General features: G+C 44.1%; 1 protein-coding gene across 18 annotated transcripts in view; it reads left to right on the forward strand.

The window, feature by feature from the left end:
- ABI3BP (ABI family member 3 binding protein) overlaps positions 1-21,611 on the forward strand; it is a 1,784,442-nt gene that overhangs the window by 1,585,131 nt on the left and 177,700 nt on the right. For all 18 annotated transcript variants that reach the window (XM_086934483.1, XM_086934484.1, XM_086934487.1 and 15 more), the window contains 3 exons: positions 4,882-5,010; positions 10,262-10,330; positions 19,972-20,184. In XM_086934483.1, coding sequence (XP_086790609.1) covers positions 4,882-5,010; positions 10,262-10,330; positions 19,972-20,184 — 411 coding nt within the window. The remainder of the gene's footprint in view (positions 1-4,881; positions 5,011-10,261; positions 10,331-19,971; positions 20,185-21,611) is intronic.

Genomic DNA, 21,611 nt, shown 5'->3' on the forward strand with positions numbered 1-21,611 from the left:
CAGGTCCTGAAGGCGCTGGGCCAAGATGGAGTGGTCCACTGTATCAAATGCTGCAGGGAGATCCAGGAGCACCAGCATAGTTGATGCCCCTGAATCCATCTCTATCCTGACTGAGTCCGCCACCTCTATTAGCGCGGTTTCCATACTGAATCCTGCGCGGAACCCCGATTGTGTGTCATGCAGGATGCTGTGGCTCCCAATAAAGTTGGCCAGCTGTTTCTGCACTATTTCTTCAAGCATTTTCGCTGGTGCAGACAATAGAGAAATTGGTCTATAGTTATTGAGATCACCTGAATCAACATTAGATTTCTAATTAAGGGGGAGGAGCGTTACATGCTTCCATAAATCCGGAAAAATGCCTGCAGTCAGGAGGGTGTTCCAAATTTCAGACAGTGTCTGAAAGGAGGAGTTAGCCAGCTCCTTCCACGATTTAGGAGGGCATGGGTCCTCCGGTTATCCTGATTTATAGCTCTGAATGGTTGCCAGAGCTTCCTTCTGCGTTATTAGTGCGAAATTAGAGAGGAGAGGGCAGGAACTTATTTAACTTCAAAGAGGTGAACCCTATCACAGGCAGACGTAGCTAACACCTGGGCCTGCTTCCTTCTTTTGTTCCTCTAGCCAGTCAGGCACCAATCCCAGGAGTAGAGGGACTGCTCCAGAACAGGTTTTGAGTGATCCTAGAGGAAGGGCTGCACTATTCCCTAGCTACACCTCTAGGGTGGGAATATGAGCTCTACACAGGGGAAAAAGGCTATGCCTTCTTAGTTTTACATAAAGAGATGCACTGCAGGTTTGTTTGCAGTAGACACATTGTAAAATATGAACAATTGGGTAGGTTACCCCAGGAACGTTTCCCCTATTAGTATGGGACAGGCCAGAAGTCACACTCACTCACAAGCTAGTGCTAGACATACATGTGGGAACCCTGGGCACCTTCTTCAGAACTCTATTTTGCCTGTGGAATACAGACAAAAGACTGCACCCTCTGTTTAGACCTGTGAGGAGAATGGAAAGGCTTGAACCGCTCCCTCTTGTACCCTGGACAAAGTAGTGGACTCCATGGCCCAGTTAGATGACCTTCTGTCAAGCTACAGCATCACAAAAGCTGCAAGGAGTCCACTTTCCTGGAAGAGCTCAGCTTACCAGTTTTAAGTGGCTCTGCTCTGGACCCTGCTGGTGGCTTCTGTTGGAGTGAGACTTGATCCCCAAGTGCTTTTCCTGAGGTTCTGGAACCCTTGGCTTGTGGGTCACAGAGTGTACTCCTCATGCCTAAAAATGAAAAATCTGGACTTGGCTTCAAGCTTCTAACTTATTACCTTGAAAACCTTTATGGGGCTGGGACCAACCTGCCAGCGGATCCTCTGATGGTGCATGACCAGTTGAACCCTCTTTGGCTACAGCCTGCAGCCTTGCCCCACTGAGGATATCAGAAAAGACTAAGTCAGAAGGTTGAAAGCTTCACCAGGCACAAGACCGAGCAGCATCCGATCGACGTCAACAGCTTTCTAGGTTCAAACTCTGGACACTTCTTGCTCTTAGCTTTTCCTTCTGCCATTAACAGCTTTATCAAGACCTTGTCCTTCGTCAACCATTTGGCAGCTAATCCATCTTCGCATCTAGCCTGAAGCCTTGTCCCACGGAAGACTACCTTCTTGAACATTTTCTAATTATGAAGGTAACTTTCTGACTGGAACCAATCCGGTCTTTGTATCCAACCTGAAGTCCATCACGTCAACGTTATACCTTACTCTTGTCCCATCAACAGTGGTGTAACACAAAATGACGGGGCTGCCTGGCAAAATGATAGGGCTGCCAGGCAGATGGGGCTGCCTGGCAGAGTCTCCCAGGTATGCATTGGCTTTGGGCTGAAAAGGCCACCCCTCTTGAATGGGTAAGGTCCCTGGCAGAGGCTGCAGGTATAATGCCCCTGTCAGTCTAGCGTGCCCATTTGCCAGCAGTTGGCACTATGCACTTTTTGGTGTTATTTTTATTTAATATTTTAAAACTCATATCCCCAGTTCCCCTTATTATTCCCCTTATAGTGTTGTGATTTTGACCATTTTAAATGTGTTTGCAATTCAAAATACTTTCCACATTTTTTTAAGTTAACCCTCTCTGCTCTGTGCCATAGCTACCAGGGGCTGAGCTGAGGTTTAAATGATTAAAACTTTTACTGGACCTAAGAAGAATAGCAACATTATTACCTGTCTATCATTCACCCCAACTAATAAACTACTTTGTCACACACACAATAACCCTGTAACTATTGTGATTTTGCAGAGAACCCTGAAAAAATTCTCAATCTTCCATTAGACATGTAAACTCTCAAAAATATCACAGACATCCAATTTGGATCATATCTCCATATTTGTGTTAACACTTGCTTTTGAAATCGATTGACTGCTTGTGCTTTACACCAAGGTACCTAATTGATGGCATGCAAGGTATTCTTTAGCCCTTCTAATCCATTTTACACTTTTTCTTTGTTTTATAACAGGAAGGTCCTGTGATTGATATCTTATACTCCTATTTGAATTGAGAGCAAGAATGTTTCTATATTTGTTTTGCTGTGTATGCCACATTAGCTTTGAACTGTTTGACACCAATATCCTTTTCTCCATACGTAGAAATAATTCTGTTCATACATCACCAGAAATTGTTGTGTCTTGTGGTAATTATACTGTTCACTTGTATTTTCTTTAAAGAGTTAAAAAATAAGTCAGTCTACTAGAAGCTGATTTTGCAGCAGCTCAGGTGCAAGGATTTTTGGATCCCCAAGAAAAAAAATATTTTGCCATTTTGTCTCCAACCAACAACAAACACTTTAGCAAAATGGCCATAGACTTTTAGGTGGTATTCAGACAAATTATTGAGTACGAAATATCGGCATTCCAAAATATCAAGTCTAAAATATCGTGGCATGAAAATATTGTGAGCAAGAATATCAATCTAAAGAATATAGATTTACAGTAAGTAATATTGATTTTTAAAATATCGAAGTTATTAATATCATTTGAAAAAATAAGGTTTAAAATATGTTCTTGATTATTGTTATGAATTTTAGTATACATTTTAAAGACATATGATGTAATTTTGTTTTAGACTTATTATTTATGTTTTTTAATATATTTGTTAAACTTTTAGTAGTTTGGACATTGAATCTAGTTTAATTTTGTGGTTTTAAGTTCCGTAGCGGGATGTGGGTTTATAGAGGTATAGGGATGGAAGTAATTTAACTATTAAAAATTATTTATTATTTTTATTTAACTTAATTTATTTGATTGATAGTTATGTTGATAGTTTTTTTATGCAAATGTTATGTGCGGGTTGTGGGGTTTATAGGGGTGGAGAGGTGGGAAGTCATTTATTTTCTATCAAATATTATTTAGTTGTTCATTAATATTAATTCATTGATAATTAATTATGTTAATTGTGTGATTATTTGGGGAGGTGTGGGTTGAGGGTTATAGGGGTAAAGGGTGGGAAGTAATTTCTTTTTAATTAATTATTAGTTGGTAATTAATATTTAGTTATTCGTTGATAATTATGTTAATTGTTTTGTTACATTATTTTAGGTGTGGGTTGTGGGGTTTATAGGGGTAAGGCTGGGAAGGTGATTTTAATGAATTAATATTTATTTTTAATGAATAATATTTGTTTAATTCTTAATTCATTTTGTTAATTATGCAACTAATTCATTTTTTAGATTTTAAATGTGGGTTTTGTAGGGGTATGGGTAGCAAAGTTAATTTATTTTTAGTAATTAATAATTAATGTTTTACATTAATATTAATTATACATTTGATAATTATGTTAATTTTGTAAATACCTTTTTGTTCAATTTTGTGTGTGTTGTGTGTTTTGTAATGGTATATTGTGGTAAGTACTTTAATTATAATTATGGTTTCCTGTTTTCCGTTTTTATTGACTTTTACAGATAAATACAGACAAAAAACATTTATTTTTAAATGTGGATAAAAACGGAAATTGGGTTGCTTTTTGTGTAGTTCTAAATACTGTCTGCCATGCCTGCCAGACCAATAGCTGTGTGGATTGATAGGTAAGTGGGCTAAAAAAAGAGATGCATTTGAAGAAAGAGGCTTTAACAGCTGTAGACATGCACAAGGTTGATACTGAAATGAGCATACTTTCTTATCAGTGCATTGATTTATCTTCTGCAGGTGTTTCCAGCATTGAAACCTAGTAGGCGTTCAAACATGAGTGCATATTTACTGGTTAAATAAATGTGGAACTATACAAATTTCATCTTCATTTTTCCAAAAAACCCAAAATAAAAAGCTTTTGGTATAAGTACCCTGACAGAGCCGGAGTCTTCTAGAGCAGGACATAGGCCTACGTGGTAGGTATCTACTCAATTGGACAAAGGAACAAGTATATTTCTCGGAAATTACTCCTACATATGAGATCTGCTCGTGGAGGGGCCACATTAAACCTGCACCAAGAACAGACAAGAAAAGCACGCGAGGAGGTGACTGCAGGAAGCCCCTATACAAATAGGAAGAGGAGTAGTGTGTAAAAATATGCCATAAAAACTATAGGATCAAATTCCAATTGTTAGGGAACAAAATGTTCTCTCCAGGGGGCAAGTGCATTGCTTATCTCTGAGGTTCCAATCAACTACTCAACATGTATGTGACGTAGAAGAACGACTAAGCAGAAAAGATTAAACGTGAATGTATTTGATAGCTGACTGAATCTATTTAAGTATGTTATTAATAGTATTTTAAATGTCAGTATTGTAATAATAAATGTAATTCAAAAGTGAAAAAACTATGACTTGGAACCTGTGGTGGTATTTTCCCGATTAGTGTTTACAAACTATTCATGTTATGAAGTTTACTTTTTGTGGTTTGCCCACAGGAAATGGGTTAGTGCCCCGGGCCCCTTCTTCATCTATAAGACATGTGCCTCGGCCTACCCGAGTACCCATCGTTGAAAGAACACAAACACCGAGATCAAAAACAACAGCAGCTCCTGAGCCGCCCACTGGTGAGTGTAGATGTGTAGCTTTTGTGCGTTTGACAGCTTGCAGTAAAGTTCTTTGTAAAGATACAAACTCTAAAGCATGCAGTTATATATTATCAATGTTCCCAAAACGAATTCAAGATCAGATTTAATTAATGTGACTAGTAAATCCTGCTCCCTGCCAAAGGTACAGTCTTAATGCAGAGCACACAGAATTTGCGCATGGTGACCGCAGGACCTCTTCATGGCACGGGGCACTCCTGCATTCGTGCTTTGGGTAGGTCAGCTTTCTCTTGGTGCTACCCATGCCGAGAACACACTAGGGGGCATATGTAAGAGCCCCTATGATCACCACAACGTCACCTATAGTGACATTGTTGTGGCGATAGGGGCTGCGCCATATGTACAAGGTAACGTTAAGCCACTTAAGATGACTTAAAGCTGCCTTGTACATAAGGCCCCCTTTCAAGCTATGCTTAGTGTGAAAGGGGTGGGCAGTGGGTGTTGGGGTAAGCATTCCACAGCAATACTCATTAATTTTGACGCTGCCCCCTATGTACAAGGGTGGGGTGTAAATGAGGCAGCTCCAAAATTAAGACCAGGTAAAAAAGCAATATTTCTCCTCGTTTTTGCTTTTTCCATGTGTGCTGCCTTGTGGAAAAGGCAAAATACCATTGTTTATTTATGTACAGGAAGGTGTCCCTTCCTGCACATAAACAAACTTTAAAAAAATGCCATTTTGTCACTTTCATGTGTGTTGCATGAAGCAGCACACATGAAAGTGACAGGATGCCATTTCTAGGATTGTTTATGTGCAGGAAGGGACACCTTCCTACAAATAAACAATCCACCCTTGCACTCTTTGGACAACTCCATGAAAATCTCATACAATATTAATCAACGTTCGGTGAGATGTAACCCACACCTTTCAGCCCCCCACAACATTCATAGCCACCATGGGTTTCCTCAACGAGAGCAGTCAGAATTCTGCTCCTAGCCGTTCTCCTCCTAATGGCTCGTCAAGTTGGTTGGACACCAAACTGACCATTTCCTCTTGGACTGCGTCTGGGCTCAAGACAACACTATTATCTAAATCAGCAGTGGACTATCTGAGCAAAAGTGACATCATCTGCTTACAAGAGACTTGGTCGTTATACCCAACAGCTCTCTATGGCTATTATGAATTTTTCCAACCAGCATCTTGGCCTAACTCTTTCAGCCGACACTCTGTGGGATTTTCCATCTTCATCAAACACTCTTGTACAATCACAGCTACACCTCTCTACCGGAATGTCACTGCTGGGCAAAGTTTACTAATCTCAGGTCTTTCGACCCAATCAAGGGCCTGCCCTCTTCTTTTAATCAATTGTTTTCATAACATAGCCAAAACATCTAAGTCATCTGCAACAGCTCTTCTGATTAAGCATTTGGAAGAGCTCCTACTTGAGTTTGCCTCTGCTGAAGTTTTGTTACTAGGCAACTTTACCATCAGGGACTTGGGACTCAATGATCTCCTTGCCACCAAAACTAAAGAGCAAGCCATGAATATTTTATTATCCAACTATAATTTATGCTCCACTAAGCAAATTACATTGGTACAAGAGCCCAGAGCCTATCTATCTGCAACATTTAAGAATCTTTCGACCATCAATTATATTTTTTTATCAACATCTCTGAAAACTCATATAGTTAAACTGGAGATCCCCACTCGTACAGAGAGCGATCATAATCCCTTGACTACAATAATGGATAAACAAGTCCATGTTGCTGCCAAAGTCACTGAAGTGGGGCACTCAATGCAGATCGAACTCCATACCCTAGTTAGAAGAATTAAATGGGATTCTCTAGGTACCGATAAGGTGGGCCTCTGGCTCACGGAAATAATTCTAAACTTTACTCAAAGCTTTTCTACTGAGTATCACCATAGGTGGGCTACTGCAATCACCAAACTAAGAGACCTCCTAACGGGACCCGAAGTTCACAACAGATATCCTAGGCGCCCCTAGCGGCAGTCCCTCAACTTGGCCATAGTCAACAACAGAAGAGCCCTAAGGAGGGCTGTACGCTTGCATAAACTCAATGGTACAGTGCTCACTGCCAAAAACATGGCCTCAATATGTAAAGCCCACTGCAAAAATTTCTATATCAGACGGTCTAAAGCAAGGATGCATCCTCACACCCCTCTTGTTCAACCTTTCCACTGCCGATCTCGGGAGATACCTGGAGCATAGCAGTCTGATTCTGCCACAATTGGTTCATGTAAAATCGAATCTGCAGATTTTACAATATGCTGACAACATCGTCATAATGGACCAGGCCAAATCTGGCCTTCAACGAGCCCAGTGTAAGCTTGATGAATACAACAAAGCTAACACCCTTAAAATCAATCAGGACAATACTAAGGTCCTGATTTTTGGCCGCTGCTGCAAAAAAGAAAACCCTAACATGGAACATCAGGTCCGCAAAGATTAAATGTACATCAAAGTACAACTACTTGGGGGTATGGTTTAGTGAGTCTTCCAGACCATCCGTTAGCTGCTCTGAAAAAGAGAGCAAGGGCCATAACATACAGCCTGACCCAACTCAATCAGTCCCTGAGCAGTCCCTTAGAAGATCCTATACTGAAGGTGATTAAAGCCACCCTGCTACCTCCCCTAAGCTAAGAGCATCAGGCCTTTACGAAGGCATGTGCGGCCAGTCTTTACCATGCCCAGATTAATATTTACAAAAACGTCTTTCGACTTCTGAAATACATAAATACATAGGGCAAGAGCATGACTGGAGTTGGGCCTTAATAGACAATCTCTCTCCTGTGAGGCAGACACCCTGAAGTATTACAAAAGGGTATTAAAAGATGCAGATAACACTCTTAATGTTTGTCTAAAAGAAACCTTTGCTAGTTCTGGGAACCCATTGAACTGACAAATTCTAAAGGCCACAAGATCCCTACAAATTGAGGAGTCATCTCTAACAGCAGACTCTGTTCCCTACACAGTCTGGAAAAGGGTTATAAATAATCAGGCAAGACAAATCTCATTCCAGATGGACTGCCGGGCCTTAAAATCGTCTACTATTCTGCTCCCTTTGAACGATTTGGACCTCCCGGGGCTTCCACAACCATATCTCAATGACAGTTTAAACGCATCGCCCGCAGAAACATTATGTTTATGCGTCTTCTAGGCCTGCGATCCACTGCTTTTAACAGTTGAGCCCCACGTGGTGAGGAGGGGGCTTGTAGATTGTGGAATTACAGGTCCAAATCATGGCTACATCTTCTGTGCTGCTGTCCTGCCTTGGATTCCCCCAGAAGAGTCCTCCTAAAGCCATTATATTTAAAAAGGGGCATTGACACATGCTCGGAGGCATCTGCTCTCTGTTTTACACGAACAGATAGTCAAACGCTTGCAAAGTCAGGATAATATGTGAGAATTTTGGAAAAATCTATTCTTTCCTCCCATTGCCTCTTCTCACTTGGTCTCCGTTTCTCAAAAACTTATCACAGACTATTTTGCACCACGTCTCAGTATTTCTCCACTTCACTGAATATGATTGTTATTTTATCTTCAATTTTGATGTTTTTACCGGGCATTATGGCTATTGTATGAGATTGCCTTGTCTGAATAATGTGTTTCAAAGTGATAGTCTGCTCCGCCCTGCCTTTGATGATGTAAAGATGTATCAGGGGCATTACCATTTCAATGGTTTTTATTAACTGTGCAAAAATTAATAAAATATTGAATTTTGAAATCTAAAGAGGCTCAGCCTCCCTCAACCCCCAGAATCTTTTTTCATGTATTTTGCAGTTCAAACTCAAATTGCATTTTCATGGGGTACCATCCAGCTGAACAATTAAATTACTGACATTTTGTTACCTTTTTCTTCACTGTCTTAACGTTTTATATTTATGATGACTATAAGTTTTAATGTGACAGCATTTTAGAGTTTGGGTTACCACAACTTCTTTTGAAGTGGGCACTTTTATTTTTGGGTTACACTCCATAATATTTGGCGCAGGAATTAATTTTCTTCTTTGACCTTAATCCCATAATATGGCAGGTTTATACAATTATTCATTTAATAGGGACCATCTTACTCCCTCTATGACATTCAGACAATCTATTAAAGCACCGCTTCCCAGACCCCTAAACCTCAACCTTTCCAATGTAGGATGCAGTATATGGGAGTGAGATAAGTTCGTTCTCCATTTTCCAATTGTTAGTAAACTATAAATAAAAACATGTAACAAACAATCATGTTCATACCCATAGAGAGTAAAGCATGCACGTGGAACAGTTATATTTAAATATGTAAACCTTATTTTTTAGGATTCCGGGGGGGGGGGGGGTTGGGGGGGAAGAGTGTGGGTACCTACCCTCTGCTTCCCTGGTAGAGAAGCACCTGCCCTATTTGGACCTGCCCGTTACCCGGCGGGGATCTCTGAAGCCTTCACTGCAACCACAGGTGCTGATGATAGACAACTTTATCAAGCAGGCGCTATGTTTCTTTTGGTTTCTCTGCAGAGTTATTTGTTTTTCAAAAGAATACTTCCAAAGCAGGAGCTTGTTCATGAAGAACAAAAAACATGACCACCCCTGACACCTTTACAGGACCCCACTCCTTTTAGGGCGGTCGTGGGTCATACCTAGTGATGGTGGCTCCACACTCAATAAGGTTGAGCAACCATCACTGTGACCTGATGACTGTGGTGGAAGGTCCATTAGGTCAGAGGTTTCCGTTTTCAGAGCCAGCTGAGGCTCCGGCATAGGAAACCCTGTGGTTCCCTCACCCATTAAAGGGATTGTTTAATTCTGAGCTTGCCTGACAGAGTGATTTTTGGGCGAATTCTTTGCATCAGCTAAACTCACAATGATTCCTTTCCCACTGTGTGTTCCAGTGATGGTCACCATTATTTCAAGAGTTCTTTCAATGTACTAAGGATGGGCAGTATTATGCGAGGGCCACCACCACCACCACCACTATGCCAGGAATGGTCAGCATTATACCAGGAATGCCCACAATATACAAAGAGTGGAAACCATGAGGCCTGGGCTTCCATTATGGGAATGGTGTGCACCTTCATGCCCACATTGACCGTCATCATGTCTCAGAAAGACACCATCATACTTCTTTGTGGTGGATCTGATGTAGTGGGTGTGCAACATGCGTTATGTTAAAGTAGCCTCACTAAAGGCAACAAACGGATCATTAACACATTTTCATTTCTGTGCTGTCTCACAGTGTTTTCTGGCATATTTATTGTGACTCTGTTTTTCAGTTACAGAACCGGTCTTCAATACAAATCCTGTATCAGAACTTGATCCAATGGGCAAGCCAAGGTACACAGGTAAATCCCGATTTGTAACATAGTTTACCATCAAAACATAAACACCAACAATCAAAGATTCAAAATTGCCCTATACATGTCGACACAATTTGATCAAAAGAACATCTTTGCTCTATAAACGTTTCACGTTTTCTGCATGGGTCCCCACTATCAGAAATGTGCGTATTAGAGGTGGAGGGAAAGAGGCATGTAGAGAGTCATGGTCTTTGTTCAACACCTAAAAAGTGTTGGTAAGTATAATACATTCTCTCAACAGCAAGAAAATATAAGTCCCAACCACACCTCAGTTATTATTTTACACCAGTTAAATAATGTATTTTTTTGTTCACATTCAAGTGTGTCTTTTTAACAGAAAATAGTCTACAGGATCTTGTTAGAAAATGTTTGTTATTACAGTGTTGTGTGCTTTGTCATCACTTGAACTATATAAAGAAAGCAAATGTTGAAAGATATAAGGTCTATGATCAACGCTAATCTTTCTCTAGCCTTGCATTGTAGCGTGAAAAAGTTTAATTCTACTGAACAGAGGAGGGGTGGGGCGGGAATTTTTCTTGCGAGAGAACTAGCAGATAAAGATGAGTTCCGCTGACCCACCAATGTTACACTTGGCTGTCTCTAGTTGGCAGAGGTATACACTTCTGACAAATAGGGGCTCACCTCCTCTAGTCAGGGCAAGGGGATCACACACCTAGATAACCCCTGCTGACCCCCTTGGTAGCTTGGCAAAGCAGACAGGCTTATCTCAGAGGCAGTGCGTTAAGCATTTATGACCACATACAGTAATAAAGTGAATACACTACAAATGGACACGACACAGTAGTATTATAAAAATAAGGATCTTTATATAAGGCTTAGCACAAGACCAAATAACGACAAAAATGTACCACAATCCTAATAAATACTCTTGGAAGGAAAAATAATAGTTCAAGTGTAGTTTCTTCTTAGCACAAAGTCTTTAGTAACAAAAGTAACTCTTCTTCTGTAAATCACAGTTCTTGGCAACAATGTAACCCCCACGGGAGTCCCACGACTTCGAGGCAAAGGTAATCCAAAGGTTCGGCGTCGACCGCGAGGAGCGCTACGTCGAGCCCGGAGTCGCACAGACCCCCACAACACAGTACCTTGGAAAAGCGAAGCACACGATGATCAGCGGCGTCGAGATGTCCGGCGTCGCGTCTTTGGCGTCGATCGGGCCTCGGAGTCGGGGCGATCTGCAGCGGTGTCGACAGATGTCAGGCAGGAGCAGCGCTCCCGAGGCGAAGCCGGATACCGCGTCGTCGTCGATGTCGATGATGATGTTGCAAGAGTGAGCAGCGCTCACGGCGTCGAGAGGGCTCGGGGTCGATGCGATCAGCGGCGGCGTCGACACGGGGTCACTTGGAGCTGGAGCCGAACTCGCTACTCACTGGGGTCGCTACCGGCGTCGATCGGGCCCGGCGGCCGGCGTCGAGGAAGCGGGACACTGGAGCCGTTACTCACGATGTTGAGCTGGATTCGACGGCGTCCGTCGGCGTCGAGATTGCTGGATTCTTCAGAGGTGCTGGATATTCAGGTTCCAGCAACAAGCACTTTCAGCAAATAAATGAAATCCTTTGGCCCTGTGACTTCAACAGGAGGCTGGCACTCTTCCAACCCTTGGAGATTTTCTTTAGCAAAGTTTGAGAGTACACACACAGTTCCTCTCTCCTGGTTCCTTGGAAAAATAAAGAAGCAACTGCAGGATTCCCCCCAGCAAACAGCACTCTGGCAGAAGGGGTAGGCAAGTCCTTGGATCAGCAGGCTTCTTGTCCTTGGTTCAGGGTTCCTTGTCAGAATTGATCTAAATTCTTGGTTCAGGGGTCCTTCTCTTATACCCCTTTTTGGCTTTGATCCCTTTGTCCATGCAGGGGAATTCCCCTCATCCTGGGTTTGTTGTGGGTGTAGCCAGGCAGAGGCACCTGGCCTATTCACTGTGCAGGGCAGGGTCCTCAGATGCCCAGCAGGAGGTGGAGCCAGTATTGTCACTGGCAGGAGCAGCGCCATCAGTCGCCCGGCAGGAGGTGGAGCCAGCATTGTGTCAGGCAGGGCCGGCTATCAGGAGCTACTCTTCCCCTACTCTCAATGCAAATGTCCCACTCACCCTACACTGACTCATTCAGAACTCTGGAGCCACCCAGCCCCTGTCACACACACACCAAACCAGCAGAAACCAGTAATAGTTAGACAAGAAAATAGCCACTTTCTATAAGTGCTATTTTCAAACCCAGAGTCCAAAAACCATCCACAAAAAAAGGATGCGTTATTAAACCCTGAGTTCAGGGATACCAAACTCGACATTGTACCATGCTCCCCGAGCCAGATAGGATTATAGCTTTTAATAACCCTGGCAGCCCATTCTAACTTATGGAGAGCAGGTAACCTTACAATAGTGAAAAATGAATATGGCTGTAATTCACTATTAGGACATGCCAACCTAGTCAGGCTTGTCCTACCTTATGCGTACAATGCACCCCGCCCGTGGGCCTACCATAGGGGTGACTAACATGAAGTTAAGGGAAGGTTTAGGGACTGGCAAGTAGGTGTACTTGCGCAGTCTGGGTAACAGTACCAGACTGCACGTAGGTCTAGCAATGGCAGACCTTTAGACATACTTTTACTAGGCCGCTCTTGTGGGTGGCACAACATGTGCTGCAAGCCCACGAGCAGCATTTGTATTTATAAGCCCTGGCACTCCTGGTGCACTAGACTAGGGACTGACAGTAAACCAAATAAACCAAACATGGAATTCAATCAATACAGTACTTTCACATAGGGAGCACTTGCACCGTGGCACTGATCAGCAGTGACGCAGTTTCCCAAAGCAATATACCAGCAAAAACATCGTAAACAGAGGAGGCAAACAGAAAAAAATGGAGGAGAGACTCAGGCCAATGATGTCAGGTCTAACAATTTTCCTCCTACATTTTTCCACTTCTATAAAAATTTCAATCTTCAGTAACTTTTCTCATTGCCAGCAATATTTTCTATTCGTATTTAAAAGGACTGCAATTAGACAGTTTTACTTCAAATACTTGAGCTAAACCGAAATTATGTTTTCTGCCTATTTAATTCACACTATGTTAGTTAATATTTCCAAATTTCTAAAATTGCAAAAATCTATTATTTTTTTTAAAAACCCTTAAATAAAGTTTTATATGTTCCCATATACTTTCAAACGATAATAAAAACAACATAACTTCTTTACTTTTAACATAGGAAACTCAGCTATTTAAGTATAGCATTTTAACATTTCAGTTAACAATCCCACATTTGTAAAAGCTATTAATTTAAAATTTCTAAGTAATTTTTTCATATTGCTTTAATAGCGTTAGTTAAGGTTGACTGAAAAGGACATCTTTAAAAAGTCTTCTATTTCTTAAATTAATAGCTTCAATGTATAACTCATAGCTCAAGGTGCAGCCATTAATGTCCAGCAAAATACTTACTTTTCTAAGAAAAAGTTGTCTTTTATTTCTAACTCTGCACATGCAAAGTAGTAAAACACTTAAAAGCAACAACACAATCCCCCTTTAGGTCTGGGCTTTAGTAGTTGACAGGCAAATTCCTGTTCCACCCTCCTTCGTGTAATGTAATCAGAGTTGTTCCCTATTCACTGCTGGCCCGATCAGGGAATGCAAACTGTTAGACCATACTCAAGAGTTCCCTTTTGATACTTCAGTCTTTCAGTTAAAAGTGCCTAAGGTGCCACAGCAAATTCCACAGGGAATATCTCGGGCCCCAAAGGACAGATATCAGTCTTCAGCGGTGTGCAAGTGCCCTCTCCACTTGTGCTCCAAAGTCCAGATCCAGTATGGCATAGTCAGGCTGCCTGCGATTGGTGCAGCAGTTCCTGGTAGCTCAGGCACTTTTTATCGAGTAGCGCTGGCAGTTGGGTGCCTTTGATCGGAGTGGCTCCTGCTCAGTGGACACAAGATGCGCTTCCCCTAGTAAAAGGGGGTGGGGAGTTCTCCACCTCCAGACTGGAGCTCCAGCGAGGTTGAGACGATCCTTGGGGAATCATTCAGGTGCAATTGGTGGGTTAAACCCACTGGTCACAGCAGTAATCGTGCCCCATATCGTGGCATACGGGGTCACTGCAACAAGCCGGTGTGGGGTGAGCACCCTTCACACAGCGCTCAAAACTTGTCTCTAGTCTACTGCAGCCCTCTTCTGGCATGCAGGGGGGGGGGGTCCCCAAAAACTGTCTTGCACAGGGGCTACTGCCCAATTTATGCACAGCCAAATCCTCACACCTCGTACAGGAAGTCTTCACGGTATGGTCCCCCCTGGACCAAGCTTCCTCCAATGATTTTCTCTTCCTTGGAGGGCACAATGGTCTTGGCAAGCAGGCAGGCATCTGGTGCTCCAGTCTCCAAAGCAGCTGGTCTTGGTTTCTCTGGGTGAGGTCGCCTTACCCAGCAGGGATACTAGCAGGCCTTGGCCCCCAGTCCTTCTCACACAGCCCGTGTGGCTGCTTGGCAGGTGACCAGTTATTAGGGACTCAACCTCCCCTTCTTATAGTTATTTTCTAGACACTAAATGTAATTTAGGGTATGGATCCTTTAAGTTTATCTTGGTGTTCTGCTTCTTTTGAAGTGAGCACTTTGCCTTTTCATCTTCATTCATGATAGAGGTCTGCTACAGTAGTCATGACTCCAAAGTTGATTATTCACAATACAATTCATGCGAGTGACCAGAGTTCACACTTGGATGTCAGTCACTGTGAAATGTGCATCAAAGGTTAATTCTACGGCTGCTCCGTGGCGCTGATTATCAGGAGATGCTACATCGGACAATTGCTGACTATCTCAGTTTTAATGTCAGAAATTCCCCGTCCCCGGTCACCCTCTGGGAGGCTTTCAAACCCACGATTAGAGGTGTGAACATAAGCTATCGCTCGGGGGAGAAGCGGCGACGCTTGGTGCAGGTGAGGGAGCTGGAGGATCGTCAGGTTCAACTGCAATCCCAAATGGTGGCGGGTCCTGCCTCCAACACCCATCGGAATCTGCTGTATGTTCAGCAACAGCTCCATCAGCTGCTTACAGATAGTGCTAAAGAGACCTGGTTGGCAACCCAATACAGGATTTATCAATGGGGCTACAAGTCCAGCCAGATGCTCCACAGGCTTTGCCAGGACAGAACATCCCCGATGCAGGTCCCCCTTCTGAGGTCCCCAGACGGCAATATCTGTGCCTCCCCTGAGGCCGTGGTTCAGGCCTTTGCCAATTTCTATGCAGCACTATATTAGGAGCGTGAGGTAATCGCTGAGTCCCTCAATAGATGACTTCTTCATGGATATCTCTCCTTGCCGCCTCTCTGATGAGCAACGCGACACCCTGGACAAACCCATCTCCCTAGATGAACTGCGGACGGCGTTATTCAATACCTGCTTGGGCCGTGCACCAGGCCCGACAGGTTCCCGTGCGACTTCCTGTGACCACACATGGGGACCCTTGGACCTCATCTGCTTGAGGCACTTCCCAAGGCCTCAGAGCAGTACATTCTGCCTCCAGATTGGCGGCATGCCGAAATCCAAGTCTTCCTCAAGCCTGGCCGCCCTCCTGAATATCCGGGTTCGTATCGCCCCATTTCCTTGCTGAATTTTGAGCATAACCTTTTGGGAAAGGTCCTGGCCGACCGCCTTCGCGCATGTATTCAGGATCTGGTACATCCTCATCAGTCTGGTTTCATTCCACAACGCTCCACCAGACACAACATTTGACGGGCCCACAACACCGTGGCAGAGGCTCATTGTCTGGGTCGCCCGCGGCGGTCTTGTTGGCGGACATAGACAAGGCATTTGACTCGCTGAGTTGGACCTACCTTTTCAAGCTCTTAGAAGCTGTCCACTTAGGACCACGCTTCAGGGCCTACGCAAACTTTTATACACGGATCTCACAGCTTTGGTTGGTGCGGCCGGATGCTGCTCTGCTCCCTTCCCTATCCGCAGGGGCACAAGACAGGGGTGCCCCTTTTCCCTCTCTTGTTCGCCTTAGCGATCAAGCCATTAGCCTCATGGGTGTGCCTGGACTCTGTCCTTCGTGGGCTGGACTGGTCGCCGGAGTATTTGGACAGGATCGCGCTATATTCTGACAATGCCCTGTTCTTCATATCAGACCCTTGGGCCTCTAGGCCCCATGTGCTCCAAATCCTGCGGATTTGTAGGGTGACTTCCAGGCTTTGCGCTAATCCGTCCAAATCTATCCTGTTCCCCATTTACGGTGAGCAGAGGAGTCAGACTTGGGCCTCACAACTGCTTGTTGCAGACGTGGGCTTCAAGTACTTCGGGGTACACGTCACGCGGTGTCCTAACGATGCTTGGACACATAATATAGCTCCACTGCTCCCCACCATCCGAGACGAAACAGCAATTTGGTCCCACTTACCCCTTTTGCTATATGGAAGGTCAGCCATTTTCAAAATGGTGTCTCTGCCACGCTTGCTCTATCGGTTGCAGAACTATCCGTATCCTATCCCCCCATCGTAGTTTCTCCAAATAAATGCACTCCTGAATAGGTTCCTCTGGCAGTAGGGTGCAGTCCGGGTGGTGCTTGCAACATGCATTCAGTTCACCTACTGTGGTGGTATTGCGGCAGCCGATGTCTGGGCGTACTACTGGGCTTCGCATCTCCTGGTGATCAATGAATGGTGGTATGGTTCTCAGGCAGATCTGGCCTATGCTGTGGAAAGGCGCTTTATGACGGATACTCCGCTGCTTCATCTCCTGTACAGTTGCTCGCCCTTGGAGGCGTTTCCGCCGCTCTGCCGGACAGTTTTTCAGAAATGGAGGCGGGTGATTTGGTCTATGGGTTGGTGGGGTACGTTGACTGGCACCACCCCCCCTCTGGCAGGGATCACACATTCGGCCTGTCTCGGCATTAGTGGGGTTTCGTAGGTGGGACGATATTGGGATATCCACTCTCGATTCGATGTGTCAATATCATAGTTTTTTATGGTATGTATGGTGCGCGTTCAGGGTTGGGTTTTTTTCTCTGGTATGATGTTCCGCAGACCTCAAGGGTGGGTAATTTTCAGTACCTAGTGTTTTTACAATATGCCTTTCAAACGTATGTTGCTTGCTGGGCTTGGCCCATCTGGTGCTATGAAAAATCAATAATATCTATTGTAAAAAAAAAAACGTTAAATCTAGACCCCCAGCCCTACTCTTTGTGATTCTCCTTTCAGCCCCATCTCCCTTCCTGAGATGTGTCCAGGCCCCTTCTGTTTGATATATCACAAGAATCAAAGAGCAGTCTTTTAAAAAATAAAGGGAGCCTCGTCCTTTTCCCTCCAATGTGTCCCCACCCAGCTCACAAGAATGCAGCAATCCACAAATCTGTCTGCGGGATCCTCTTCTTCTCACTTTTTCATCAGGCAGGCCTGGGCTTTCCAAAATGGAAGCGAAGGCCGTCCTTACTATGAACCATTGCAGGTGTGTTTACTAAATTTGTACACTCTCAGGGCACTTACTGTCCAGCACTAACACCTATATGCATTGTACATTTACCTGCACACATTTATTTATTTTATTTATGTCCTCTCTAAAGCGCATGACTCACCCCAACCGGGGTATCTCCGTGCTACGACGCATTCAGCATTCAGTATGCATTCAGGATACATACTGGGCCATATGTAGGTAAATGGCATTTACCGAATCGTAAATACCGAATTTTACCGATTCGGTATTTACAATTCGGTAAATGCCATGTAGGTAATAATTCTTTAAATATTACCGAATCGGTAATATTCGGTAATTACCGAATCGGTATCTACCGATTCGGTAATTGCCATTGATTCCTATGGGCCTTGAATCAATGGCAATTACCGAATCGGTAAATACTGATTCGGTAATTTTACCGATTTGTCAAGGGGGACAGGGTGTCACTTTGACACCCTGTTGCACCCCTGATTCTGGCTTGTGTGCAATGTGACACACATACATGCCCTTAGGGCATGTATGTGTGCCACATGGCACAGGTGTACATGCACAGATGTGCATGTACACAGAAATTCGTTATTTACCATGCCATTGTATTTCATGGTAAATAAAGAATTTCTAAGGGCCTGTGGCACTGTTTCCAGTGCCACCTACATCCCAAATTACCGATTCTGTACATTTACCGATTCGGTAATTTACTGATTCGGTAAAATTACCGGTTCGGTAAATATACAGAATCGGTCATTTTCTGGCCCCCTACATCTGGAAGTACAAATACCGGTCGGTAACGACCGAAATCGGGCGTTACAGACCGGTATTTTGCCACCTACATATGGCCCACTGAGTCTGCCCAAACGGTTCAGTACTGAAGATCTCCTATATTCAACCAAGTTGGCCTTATTTTAAAACACGCGCACAGCCAGCACACACACTCACTATTTTTTTAAAACAAACTTTATTGATTTTGACAAGTTGACACAAACACAGACGTATGAGGCTGCGCAGGTGTCAGCATACAAAAGAAATGTCTGTAGAAAAATCATAAATCACACACACTCACTATGTGCGTGCTGCACAACTCTTCACCCTTCATGTATTATACTTCACTCAAAAAGACATACACCTAGCATATGCGGCCCCTGTGGGCACACTGCACAGCACTACATCTCTCATGCAATTTATTCCTCTCAAGCATACATCCACCCCACACATGTACTTCACCATCCGTGTACTGTACCCTTCCCAGGCAAACATACAGCCAAAGCAGAGTCAACCCTCCTGCGAACTGCAGCACTCCACATCTACCTGATGTAGGCCAAGGGTGAGTTAAGCTCGCAGCAGTGTAGCTGTTAGAAAGGTGAGTGAGCTGTAGGCCTCACTCCAGTGACGTAGGTAAAAAGGTCCTGTTCACTACTACTGAGGTACTACATGGTATGTTGCCATAACCTTGCTTGTGCAGCTTAACTCCCGGTGAAGGCGATAGCCTTCCACCATTTTGAGGGTATTGCTTTGGCCCCTCCTCCTGGTTCTACAACACCACAGTCAATGAGACTGGCCTATGTCATGGCAGACACACATGATCTGTGTTTGCCTATAACAAAAAAATCAGCATTAGGGATCCAGACAATAGTGCAGTTTGGCACTCAGGCAGGGGTACACGTTATTTCCATACAGAGGACTTATCCATCCCAACATATTCTATTAATGACATTGAATTTCTGGACAAAGTGAAGCATACTTTTAACAGGGAGGAGCCACATTGCCATCAGACACTCAGCAACTAGCTTGTGGATGTCATGTTCCTGTGTCTGCCATAGCTAATTTTCAAAGCCAATAAATGTGCAATGATGTAGTATAGTTGACTGTTATTGACTATGCTTATCTTACAGAAAACAAGTTGAAATGACCTTCTCTCACTTGAATCCATGTTCCTTCAACCCAAGGCCATACTCCTTTCTTCAACTGTAATACGTAGCTCAATTACTACCCTGTATATATGCACATTTTCTAGTTTCTTTATTTTAGTGAGATGAAGTTTACTTGTAGGCGTTCATGCTGCAGGTAATGCACACCAGCAAGAAGATTCCACAGAACATTGTTAGTGCAGTTTTCAATCTATTCATCTTCTATGGTTGCTTGCAAAAGAGCCAATCACAATCACTAACTTTCAGTCTTTTCCTCCTAGCTCCTCATGTAAAATACATGAGGAAAGAGGATCTAGTTCCATGCTCCATTACTGAGTCCATGAAGCATTTCCCGAATGAACTGGCGACCAATGTAGACGAAGCCATCACTCGACCACAGAATTCTCCTTCCAATTTGACTGTTATTGCTGTTGAGGGGTGCCCTTCCTTTGTCATATTGGACTGGAAAGAACCCGACAATGACACAGTTACCGGTAGGTGGTCTGTCTTTTCTGCATTGTTTCAGTGATTTCGTTATGTCACAATGTAGCATATTGTTGTTAACTAACTGGCTTAGAGAATTGTTAAAGGTTTCTAGAAACACCATGAGAAACTGTAAGCTGTAGTAACTATAGAAAACATGGGATATTATTCTATGCTTCTATATCTCTATTGAGCACTACTGTCACTGATGTTACATCACAGTGTTAAATTAAACCTTTTGTCAAATGTTCTTCACTTACCTAATTGATTACAATATGAATTTCTATTGGCTGATTTAAAGGAAGATAGCCATTGTGAGGCTGCCAAAGCATGCCAAATTCTCTGTGTCTTCCTACCATTTGCGTAACCTCAAAATTTGACGACAGCTGACATTCTTCTGGCAGAAATTCCTTTAGTTCTCCCATTGGGCCCATCAATGTTCTACGGTAGCCTCACCTTGAATATGGTGGTAGACTTTCAGTGTAAGGCAATCCTATTGGGAACCTTCTTCCGCCTCTCCCAGCATGCTACGGAGACTAAACATTTGGAAACCGACAATGTACTGCTCGTTTTGAGAGGAAACGGTTTATGTTTTATCACCTCTATGAGCAGAGTAGTACGATGAATTTATTAATTGAACCTTGCACAGGTAGGATTACTTCTGTTATGTCCCACATTTTATTCAACCCAGATTGTGTTTTGAGGTATTTCATCACCAAGATGCGTTATTTACCACACTACTCCATGTGCTGTATGGCAGTAATATGTTTTGTTGCTCCGCCCACCCGCGCACTTCGCCTTTATATGGCGACCGTGTGAACGCGCAGCGGTCACGCGCAGCGGGCGCGCCGTTTGTGCGCCGAAGGCGCGCCAAAGGTAAGCCCGTCTGCGCCCGTCCGGATCGCGACCAGCGCCAGGACCCCTGGCCCCCGAAGACCCCGACCGACCCGCCTGACGTACTCCGCCGCCACCCTCATCGCTCTCAACTCCGGCCGACTCCCAGAATGCCATCAAGCCACACCACGACGCACCCACGGACCTTTCAGCTGCCACGCCTGCAAATTCACCTGCATCCGGACCTGCCTCGCACCAGCACCCGCCAAGTCGAACACCAGAAGCACCCACCTCAAGTGCATCCTGCTCAACACCCGCTCCGTCCACAGACATGCCATGGAACTCTGGAACCTCCTAGACGCCACAGCCCCTGACGTTGCCTTCCTCACGGAGACCTGGATGAACGCCTCTTCAGCTCCCGACATCGCCATTGCTATCCCAGAGGGCTACAAGATCGTCCGGAGGGACCGCAACGCCAACCAGATGGGAGGAGGCATCGCCATCATCCACAAGAACACCATCCGTCTCACGACCAGCACCGACAACACCCTGACCACCGCCGAACACCTGCATTTCCAGATCCACACCACCCGAACACCACCCT

The sequence above is a fragment of the Lissotriton vulgaris genome, chromosome 8 (assembly GCF_964263255.1).
Source record: "Lissotriton vulgaris chromosome 8, aLisVul1.2, whole genome shotgun sequence".
In the NCBI taxonomy this organism is placed as follows: domain Eukaryota; kingdom Metazoa; phylum Chordata; class Amphibia; order Caudata; family Salamandridae; genus Lissotriton; species Lissotriton vulgaris.